The 10,640-nt window shown below is 62.4% G+C and overlaps 3 protein-coding genes across 3 annotated transcripts; 2 read left to right on the top strand and 1 right to left on the bottom strand.

Moving 5' to 3' along the window:
- Window positions 1-3,071: 3,071 nt before the first annotated feature.
- On the top strand, window positions 3,072-3,923 carry LOC308053393 (cathelicidin-B1-like; the record flags this gene model as incomplete). The annotated part of the gene is made up of 4 exons (XM_080364243.1): window positions 3,072-3,332; window positions 3,427-3,528; window positions 3,615-3,698; window positions 3,795-3,923. The coding sequence occupies 4 exons, from the start codon at window positions 3,072-3,074 to the stop codon at window positions 3,921-3,923; spliced, it is 576 nt and encodes a 191-aa protein (XP_080220369.1).
- A 386-nt stretch (window positions 3,924-4,309) lies between these two features.
- Window positions 4,310-5,157, top strand: LOC308038151 (cathelicidin-3-like; the record flags this gene model as incomplete). Its single annotated transcript, XM_080340438.1, has 4 exons — window positions 4,310-4,477; window positions 4,673-4,780; window positions 4,896-4,976; window positions 5,062-5,157. 4 exons carry the CDS (start codon window positions 4,310-4,312, stop codon window positions 5,155-5,157), a joined length of 453 nt encoding a protein of 150 aa, XP_080196564.1.
- An 852-nt stretch (window positions 5,158-6,009) lies between these two features.
- On the bottom strand, window positions 6,010-8,195 carry LOC308037561 (cathelicidin-2-like; the record flags this gene model as incomplete). Its single annotated transcript, XM_080339403.1, is given in 5 exon segments — window positions 6,010-6,120; window positions 7,540-7,623; window positions 7,717-7,824; window positions 8,027-8,158; window positions 8,160-8,195. Coding segments are annotated over 5 exon segments (471 nt in total).
- Window positions 8,196-10,640: the final 2,445 nt, after the last annotated feature.

Here is a 10,640-nt window from a genome sequence, read left to right as displayed (position 1 = left end):
AAGACCTGGATATTCTGTCTCTCTCTTGTCATGTAGAAGGATCTAAAACTTGAAAAATATCCCCTCGTTTTGCAGGTGGTCAGAAACCTTTGATCAAGAATTGGTTAATGATGAATATGGTTTATTTCTTATTAAAGTGTCCAGATCTGGGCCGGGCTGTGGGAACGAATAAAAGACAAATGACCGTGTGTGCAGCAGGGATGGGGAGGGCGGTTCGGTCCGCGCTGGGCAAATAAAGGGAAACAGTGATTTGTGAGTGATTTATTCTCACGGCTTGGGGCCTCGGGGGTGGTTTTGGGGCGTTATTTACCCCCCTCCTGTTGAGGGGGTGGGGAAGTTGGGCAAGAGAGAGAATTGTGACCTTCACAACGTCACGTAAACCGAGCAAAGCGAATCGCGGTTCACAGCTCGGGCCGCTGGTTGGGAAGCTCTTTAGGACAAGGCGCCAAGCCCAAGTTCCTTGGTCGCTCCTTATACAGCAGCCAAAGCCAGCAGGACTGCCCTGGTCATTAGTCTCAAGACTAACGGGCTGTTTTTGCTTGGAATTAAGGCAAAACACTTATCTCTGCAACGGGCAGAGGACAACGTGCCCTTAGTGCCAAAGGGAAATTTTAGGGGGGGATTTAGGGGCTGATTGGCACAGAAACGTGTGCGCAGAGCAGTGGAACATGGGGTTTGGTTCTCTGTGGGAGATTTCAGCTTATACACTGCGGATGGACATTTGGGGCCAAATCTAAAAACTGGGGGGGGCAAAACTGCAGCAGCTGGAACTGAAACTGCAGGGATGCTTTGAGTTGAACCCACCCAGCTGAAATAAAATAGAATCACGGAATCATTCTGGTTGGAAAAGACCTTGAAGATTGAGTCCAACTCTTCCCCAGCCCTGGTGCTGCCCCATGTCCTGAGAACCTCATGTCCGTCTGTCCAGCCCTCCAGGGCTGGTGACTCCAGCACTGCCCTGGGCAGCCTGTTCCAATGCCCCACAGCCCTTTGGGGAAGAAATTGTTCCCAGATCCAACCTCAACCTCCCCTGGGCAACTTGAGGCCGTTTCTTTGTGTCCCTGTGTCCCCTCAGCTCCTGTTCTCCAGCTGAACCCCCAGGTCCCTCAGCCGCTCCATCACACTTGTGCTCCAGACCCTTCACTGTTCTGGTGCTTTCCAACCATCTTCTAGTTGGGTCCAACCCCTGGTGGTCCTTGACTTGGTCAATGTAAGTTTCTACATCTTCCTCTCCTGTCATCTATCCCAATGTCAACCTTTCGTTGTCCTTGAGCTCATCCCCTCTGACCTCCAGCCACCTCCCTCCATCCCCTGCCTGTTGGGAAGGTCCGTGCTTTGCCTTGGAGAAGACAATCCTTGACAGTCAACCATCTCTCCAGGGCTTTATCCCACCAGACTCTTCCAAGAGCTCCTGAAGAGCCCAAATTCTTCTCTCTTGAGGTGTCCAGGTGATGATCCTGCTTTCTGCCTCCTCTCAGGACCTTGAGCTCCATCATCTCACAGTCACCACAGCCAAGTTGTCCCCAACCTTCTCATCTCCAACCAGCTCATCCTTGTTCATAAGCAGAAGCTCCACTGGACTGTTGTCTCCTCAGCGGCCAAGACCATTGTCCAGGCCACCCCTGGCATGGTGTCTCCACTTCTGGTCCCCACAAGTCCAGAAGGACGTGGACAAACCGGAGAAGGTCCCAAGGAGGGCCAGGGTGATGGCCAAGGGGCTGGAGAACCTGCCCCACAGAGAAAGACTCAAGGGGCTGAGTTTCTTCTCCATGGAGGGAAGTCCCACCACCAGTACTCAATGGGTGAAGGCTTCCAAGGAGCCACGTGGAGAAGACAACAGACAACAGGAAAGGTTTCATCTCAACTTGGGTCATACGATGGGACCGGTTGGTCCCTGGAAGAACCTTCCTGGGGACACGGTGGTGGTGCCGCCACTGGAAGTTCTCAAGATGAACCTGGATGGGGTGTGAGATGAGCCCACCAAGAGTCCCTTCATGGAAGGCTGGACCTTGATGGGGTGTGAGATGAGCCCACCAAGGGTCCCTTCATGGAAGGCTGGACCTTGATGGGGTTTGAGATGAGCCCACCAACGGTCCCTTCACGGAAGGCTGGACCTTGATGGGGTGTGAGATGAACCCACCAAGGGTCCCTTCATGGAAGGCTGGACCTTGATGGGGTGTGAGATGAACCCACCAAGGGTCCCTTCATGGAAGGCTGGACCTTGATGGGGTTTGAGATGAACCCACCAAGGGTCCCTTCATGGAAGGCTGGACCTTGATGGGGTGTGAGATGGACCCACAAAGGGTCCCCTCCTGGAAGGTTGGACCTGGTTGGGTTGTGAGATGGTCCCACCAAGGGTCCCCTCTCCACACAAGGTTCAACCTGGATCTTCCCAGCTCCACCCTGGTCTTTCCTACATGTCCATGATTGACAACATCCACCCCTGGGGACTTCCCAGCTGCCACCCCCCAGCTGTGACCCGGGGTCACTTGTCCCCACTTGATTTACAAGGCACTGGGAGCTCTGAACCTGTTGGGTGGCTTTGGTTTGTCACCTGAGCAGGTTCCTGGATGTCCTCCTGGAGGTTCCTGCTTGGTGACGCTCCCAACGCCGGTGATTGCTCAACCCCACCTTGTTTGCCATGAGGGATACATGTCCCCACCGCTCCGCTTGGCCACCTGCCACCCCTGGGGGGGACAGGAAAGTCCCAGCTTGGGGACAGGTGGCTTCTTCACCCAACCTGGTGTCACCTATGTCCCCATCAAACCCTCCTTGATGGTCCCACTGAGGTGGCACCTCACCCCAGAACCCTCCATGGCCACGTTGGGACGTGATGTCACCCCTGTCCTTGCTGTTACCCCCCAGGCACAAGGTGTCCAGGGCAGGGTCACCTGCGGTGGCCTGGGGACCACAGAGGGTTGAACTCATTTCTTGGCCAGATTTGTCCCCCCAGGGCCTTTCCCATTGGCGCAGGGGGAGGTGTCACCTGGTGGGAAGGCCCGTGACGGTGACACCGGCACCTCCAGGTGCCATAAAAAGGTGTCCCCGGCGCGGCCGGTGGCAGGAGCAGGATGGGGCCGTGCCGAGCGGTGTCACCTCTGCTGCTGCTGCTGGCACTGGCCGGGGCCACCACCCCGGGGACACCGGACGGTTCCACGCTGGGGACGGACGGATCCACACCAGGGGTGGCCGGATCGGTGTCCCCGTCCCCGTGGGGACGCTGGGCTGTGACCTACGAGGACGTGGTGGCAGCGGCCGTGGAGCTGCTCAACGCCAAGGCCATCGTCTCCAACGTCCTGCGGCTGCAGCAGCTCCATCCCCGCCCCCGCTGGGTGAGTTTTTGGGCTGAATCCAGCACAGTTCGGGGCTGAGCGTTGGGGACCGCGGTGTCCTTGTCCCCTGACGTGTCCTTGTCCCCCGTCCCAGGCTGAGGACCTGCAGCAGCGGCAGGAGTTGAGTTTCACCGTGGAGGAGACGTGTCGGTCCCCGGGGACGGTCACCAGCGCCTGCAAGAGCTGCTGGTTTGGGGTGAGGCTGCTGTCCCCCGTGGGGAAACTGAGGCACGGGGGTGGTGTGGGGCTCCTGTCACCCGTGTCCCCTCGGTGTCCCCACAGACGCTGAGATGGTGCCAGGGTTGGGTGTTCCTGGAGCAGCAGCAGCCGGTGGTCGAGCTCTCCTGCCAGTGGGTGCCCCGCACGGTGAGAAAGTCCCCAAAACGCCACCGTGTCCCCAGTGGGGGTCACCCAGACCCCGCCATGTCCCCAGGGTGTGACACTGCTCCTTGTCCCCCCTAGGTCGGCCGGAACCGCCCGTCCCCACTCAGGGACCTTCTGGCCAGGATCAGGGATCAGCTCAGGAACATCTTCCCGTGCGGGAACATCTGGATCCGTGACAAACTCAACCTGCAGCCCCCCAAACCCTGAGCGGGTGACACCGCGCGTGTCCCCACCCCCCCGCGTCCCCCGCCCGGGCGCTCTGCTTCCAATAAATGTCCCTGACACGCTCCCAGTGTCACCTCGGTCCTTGCGGGTCCCTGCACCCCCCGGCAGAGGGGACAGTCCCCAAGGGGTCCCATAAACACCCCACATAACCCGACAAGGGGCTCAGGACACCCTGGGGAGTGGGGAAATGTCCCGAAGGGACCAGATGTGACACACTCAGGTCCCCCTTGCTCCATGTGTGTCCCCCCCCAAATAAAACTGTCACTCTGTGGGTTGGGGCCAAGTGTTTCCGGAGCGGGGAGCAGAGCCACGGGGCGGGTCCTTGGGGTGGGATAAAAGGGGCCAGGGTGACCCGGGGGGTGACAAGGATGGCGGGGTGCTGGGTGCTGGTGCTGGCGCTGCTGGGGGGGGCCTGCGCCCTCCCGGCGCCCATGTCCTACACCCAGGCGCTGGCTCAGGCCGTCGACTCCTACAACCAGCGCCCCGAGGTGCCCAATGCCTTCCGGCTGCTCAGCGCCGACCCCGAGCCCACCCCGGTCAGTGTCACCCGTGGGGACAGCGGCGGGTCCCCCAGTGTCCCCGTGGGGACGTGGAGGGGACGCCAGAGCCCGCGCACAGTTGGGGATTTGGGGCGCGGCGTGGGGTTGTCCTGCCACGTTGGGTCCCCCCAGGCGGTGATGGTCGGCGTGTGGCACTGGCGGGTGGCGCTGTCACTGTCGTTGTCCCCACAGGACGTCCAGCTCAGCTCCCTGCGGCGCCTCAACTTCACCATCATGGAGACGCGCTGCCCGGCGCGCTCGCCCACCCAGCTCGACAACTGCGACTTCAAGGAGGATGGGGTGAGAGTTTTGGGGGGGTGATACACACTGTGGGGTCCCCAGCGTGGGGACAGTCCCCTCAGCCTGGGGACATTCCCTCTGTGTGTCCCCAAGCTCAGCCCCGCGCTCCCCGCAGCTCATCAAGGACTGTTCGGCGCCCGTGCCCCAGCCTGGTGGCCTCGTCCTCGATGTCACCTGCGTCAACTCCACCGTGGACGTGAGTTGGGGGGTCCCAGGTTGGGGGGGACACTCTGGGTGGTCCCTGTTGTCCCCCCACCCTGTGACACCTCTTGTCCCCACAGCCCGTGCGTGTCAAGCGCTTCTGGCCACTGGTGCCCGTGGCCATCAACACGGTGGCCGCTGGCATCAACCTCTACAAGGCCATCAAGAGGAAATGAGCCACTGTCTTGGGGACCCCCCTGTGACACCCCCAGCCCCCCAAATAAAGCTGCTTCCCGGCCCTGCTGTGCCTTGTCCTGCTGGGGACATGGGGACACTGAGGGAGGAGGGTCCTGGGGCCTCGTCCTGGCACCAGGACATGTTGGGGACAAGAGAGTCCCCGGGAGCCTGTGACAGCCGGGGGGGGGAATGTGGGGCACAAGCCCGTGGGACAGTTGGTGGAGGGGACAGGAGGTGACAGGAGGGGACATCACAGGGTCCCATGGGCCGCTGGCGCTGGGGCTGCAGCCACGACCCTGGGGTGGCCGCTCTGGGGTCACAGGGGTCCCTGTGCACCCTGTCCCAGTGTCCCCACAGTGCCGGTGACAGCCCTGGTGATGTGGCCGAATTTGACGCAGGGACCCTCCCTGGGTAGGGATGTGACATGGGGGTCCCTCAGGAGCTGGACCTGCCCCGTCCTCGTGTCCCCCCTCTGCCAATGCCACCAGTTTTAGGGACAAATACCCCGGGGACGATGATGCTGTGGGGACAATGACGCTGTGGGGATGATGGAGGTGGGATAATGAGATGGGGGTTGTGAATGGGCTTCTTTTGGGGGCTCCTCGGAGCAAACGGAGCCCTGTCCCCTTGCCCCCTTGTCCCCTCAGGGCCAAACCCCCGATCCCCAAGGTGGGGACACTGGGGTGGCACATGAACAACGTGGGGAGCGGAGCCCCCCAGCTCCTGCCACCCCCTTTCCCGTGTGCCTCAGTTTCCCCCCACGTCCCCCCAGAAGCAACAAGGAGCCCAGTTCATGCTCAGTGGCCACAGTGACGTGACCACCAGTGGCCACCAGTGGCCTCTTTATTGGTTCAGCCCAGGCCGACAGAGCCCCGGATACCGACTTTGAAGTGGATTCGGGGCCGAAAACGCCGGATTCTGCCCAGGAAGCGCCCGAAGCGGCCACGCTGGATGAGAACCGGCTGTGCAGGGACAACGGGGTCACCGGGCTGGGGGGACACCCTGAACCCCCGACCCCAAACCCAGCAGCCCGCACCGGGGTCCCCACCCAAGTCCCTGCACCCAGGATCCCCCCCCAGGACCCCACACGCCAGATCTGGCACCCAGGACTCTTGGGGGACCCCACACCCAGCACTCTGGAGCACCCAGGAACCCATCCAGGACCCCAGACCCGGGACCCCAAACCCAGGAACCCACATCAGGGTCCCCACCCATGTCCTTGCACCCAGGATCCCACCCAGGACCCCAGACCCAGGAACATCAGGGTCCCCACTCATGTCCTTGCACCCAGGATCCCATCCAGGACCCCAGACCCAGGACCCCAAACCCAGGAACCCACATCAGGGTCCCCACCTCGTCCTTGCACCCAGGATCCCACCCAGGACCCCAGACCCGGGAGCCCACACTTGGGACTTTGCCCAGGACCCCGCACCCAGGATCCTGTGCCCATGTCCCCTCACCCCGGACACTGGAGCACCCAAAACTCTGCACAGGGACCTCACACTTGAGACCCCGTCCAGGACCCCACCCTGGGTCCCCGAATCCAGGTCCCTGCACCTGGGACCCCACCAGGGACCCCCCAGCCGGTCCCTGCTCCCAGCACCCTTGCAGGACCCCAAACCCGGGACCCCACACCTGGAAGCCCACCCAGGACCCCAGACCTGGGATCCCAAACCCAGGAGCCAGCACCCGGGACCCAGCACTCAGGACTCTTATGGGACCTCATACCCAGCACCCTGGAGCACCTGTTAGCCCACCCAGGACCCCAGACCTGGGACCCCAAACCCAGGAACCCACACTAGGGTCCCCACCCATGTCTTTGCACCCAGGATCCCAACCAGGACCCCACACTTGGGACTTCACCCAGGACCCTACACCCATTTCCCCCCACTCGAGACCCTATACCTGGGATCCTGCACCCAGGACTCTTGAGGGACCCCACACTGAGCACCCTGGAGCACCCAAGTTCCCACCCCAGGGACCCCACACCTGGGACCCCACCCAGGACCTCACACTCACTCCCAGCACCCTTGGAGGACCCCACTCTTGGAAACCCACCCAGGGACCCCACACCCAGGACCCTGCACCCGAGTCCCACCCAGCACCCCAAACCCAGGAGCTCACACTGGGGACCCCACCCATGTCCCTGCACTCAGGATCCCCCCTGGGACCCCACACCTGGGACCCCATGGATGCCCCAGGACCCCCCATCCCACCCATGGGCTGAAACCATCACGGTGGGGCAGAGACACTGGGGACACCAAACCCCCCAGGACATGGGGCAGAAGGAAGGACACCAACAACCCCCAGCACCCATGGGTGCCCCATCCCCGGTGGGTGGGTGCCAGGTGGGTGCTGCCCCTCCGCACCCCCAAACTCACATCGGAGGAGGCATCGGTGCAGCGCAGGTCGATCTCAGGGGAGCTCTGCCCAAACTGCACCGGCCCCGAGCACTCCTTGATCATCTGGGGACGGAGGGGACACCCGTGTCACCCCAGAGAGGACACCCAGGACCCCCCCGGGGTGTGTGTGTGTGTCTCAACCACCCTCATCCTCACCCCGTTCTCCTTGAAGTCGCAGTCGTCGGGGTTCACGCGGGCGCTGGGGGTGCACTCGGTCTCCATCATGGTGAAGTTGAGGAGCCGCAGGGAGCTCAGCTCGACGCCCTGCGGGGTGACGGGCACCGCGGGGGCGTCACGAAGGGGTGGGGGTCACAGGTTGGGTGGGTGACACTAGAGGGGCTTGAGGTCACCGGGACAACCCCACCCCGCGCCCCAATCCCCTCCCTGTGCGTGGGCTCTGGCGTCCCCCCCACGTCCCCACGGGGACACTGGGGGACCCGCCGCTGTCCCCACGGGTGACACTGACCGGGGTGGGCTCGGGGTCGGCGCTGAGCAGCCGGAAGGCGTTGGGCACCTCGGGGCGCTGGTTGTAGGAGTCGACGGCCTGAGCCAGCGCCTGGGTGTAGGCCAGGGGCGCCGGGAGGGCGCAGGCCCCCCCCCAGCAGCGCCAGCACCAGCACCCAGCACCCCGCCATCCTTGTCACCCCCCGGGTCACCCTGGCCCCTTTTATCCCACCCCGGGGCCTTGGAGAACCCTTTTCCCCCTCCGGAAACGCTTGGCCCCAACCCACAGAGTGACAGTTTTATTTGGGGAGGGGACACACATGGAGCAAGGGGGACCTGAGTGTGTCACATCTGGTCCCTTTGGGACATGTCCCCACTCCCCAGGGTGTCCTGAGCCCCTTGGCGGGTTATGTGGGGTGTTTATGGGACCCCTTGGGGACTGTCCCCTCTCCCAGGCGGTGCAGGGACCCACAGGGTGACATTGGGAACGTTTTCCTTGTTGGTGTCCCCCCCGCTTGCCAAACCTCGCGCTTGCCCCATCCCTGTTGCCCAATGCTGGGATGTCACCCCCACACACACACACGTCCGACCCCAACATTTCTTTATTGCAGCGCCGCTGGGGACAGGGGGCGGCGCGATGTCCCCGGCAGGGACACACTGGCGGGGGGCTGGGGGCGCGGGAGTGGCCGTGGTGGTGATGATGATGATGATGATGATGATGAGGGGTGACCTGCGCTGGTGCCGGCGGCTCCGGGGGTGCGGGGTTGGGTGCTGCCACCGGGCTGCTGTGGGGAAAAATAAAGGTGGGGTTCACCCCGCAGCCAAAAAACGTCCCCAAAATGTGTGTGGGGACGTGTCCCCCCCAGGGATGGAGGACCCAGACCCCTCACCGGCTCCTGGCCACACTCCACCATTGACAGCGGCACGTCGGGCAGGAAGGCGAAGACGGAGACCTGGGCCGTGCAGCGCTGCGCCTGGGGACACGGCAGCCCTGAGCGCCTCGGGGACACCGACCTGTCCCCCCTTTGTGATCTGGGGGTCCCTGTCCCCGCTTACCCTGCCCGGCCGGGCTCTGCAGCCGCCGCCGCGGCGCTCGGGGACGTTTTTGGGGCAGGCGGGTTGGCGGGCGGTGAAGTTGATGCTGAAATGGGTCCCCCAGTCGAACGTCTGCCGGGGAGGGGGACAAGGACAAAGCCACTGGTGGCCTCGCGGTGCCGGAGGGGACACGGGGACCCCAGCGCGTCCCCCGGCCCGTTCCTACCGTCCTGGCGACTCCCAGCACCTTGAGCAGCCGCAGCTCCTGCCCGTGGGTCTCCAGCACCGAACGCGCCAGGTCGCGGGGGGCCGGCAGCACCGGGGACGCCGCGGTGGCACCTGTCACCAGCAGCACGGCCCCCAGCACCAGCGCCATGGGGAGGCTGGTGTCACCTCGAGTAATCGGTTCTCGGCTCAGGAATCGGCTGAGGAGCGGGGAACGGGCTCTCGGCGCAGCTCGGGGGCCCCCCAATTTCTCCGTCTTCTCCTCCAGGATAAGCAGGGGCCCCCGCGGCGGCGGGGAAGGGATCGGGTTGCCGGTGTTTTCCTTGGCACGTTCGGCGGGACCGATCCCCCCGCGCGGCCCCTTCGCCCGCTCCCCATTGCGCACCAGGACGGGACGGCGCCGGATCCGTCCAGCCGCGCTCCTCCCGTCCCAATAACCAGAGAGAAAAAGCAGAATCCCCCTTCCCAACGCCTCTTTCTTCCCATTTTTATGCAATTTTTAATTGTAAATTTTATTTTGAAGTCAGCTCAGCCTCATCCAAACGCCCCAGACAGCGATCGCGCCCCGTGCCAAAACCCGCCCCCGCCTTGCCCAAAGACGCCACAGCAAGCGGCCGGGGGATGAACTTGGCTTGGTTTTAATAGAAAAAGGGTGAAGCGACACCAAAAGTGCCCTTTTTGGGGGGCTGGTGGGTGCAGGGGGAGAAGCGGCGCGGCCGGGGCGAGGGCGATGGGTTTGCGGATGCAGAAATGCGCCGTGTCCATGCATTTTTGTGACGTTTTTAGGTTTTCCTTGATTTCGAGGCCGGGGCGTTAATCAAGGGTTGTCCCAGGAATTGACGCTCCCTGCGTGACCCAAAATGACGTGTTTTTGTGCAGGTCTGGGGCTGAACCAAGAGCCGCAGCTCTTGTGTTTGATGCAATGCTTGTGTTTTTATGGACACGAAACCCTGGGATGGAAAATGGGACAGTAAAGCCACCTCTGCCCAGGATGACCATCCTGGTGACACGTCCTGGAGCAGAGACGATGCCCTGGGGTGGGAAAGAAGCAGCAGATCCGAGGTTGTGGGAGCATGAGCAACAAAACCCCCCGTTGAAATGGGGTAGAAAGAGGGAAAAATGCGTCGCGGTCCTTCCCTGGGAGGTTGGTCCTTCTGTGCAGACGTCACCGCAGCTCCAGCTCCGTTATTCCTGCAATTCACGACTTAATTTTGATTCAAAATTCACGGGTTGTTCGTTGGTTTTTTCCTTTTTCAAGTCTTAGCAGCACGGAAACCCCGAATGAATCGCCCTGCGCGATGGGGATACGTGGAAAACAATAGATATATACGGATAAATCACATTTATAGCCAGATATGCTCGTTATACAGACCTAA

Source organism: Nesoenas mayeri (genome assembly GCF_963082525.1).
Source record: "Nesoenas mayeri genome assembly, chromosome: 2".
In the NCBI taxonomy this organism is placed as follows: domain Eukaryota; kingdom Metazoa; phylum Chordata; class Aves; order Columbiformes; family Columbidae; genus Nesoenas; species Nesoenas mayeri.
Note: the sequence above shows the minus strand (reverse complement) of the source record. Positions and strands in the feature narration are given on the sequence as shown.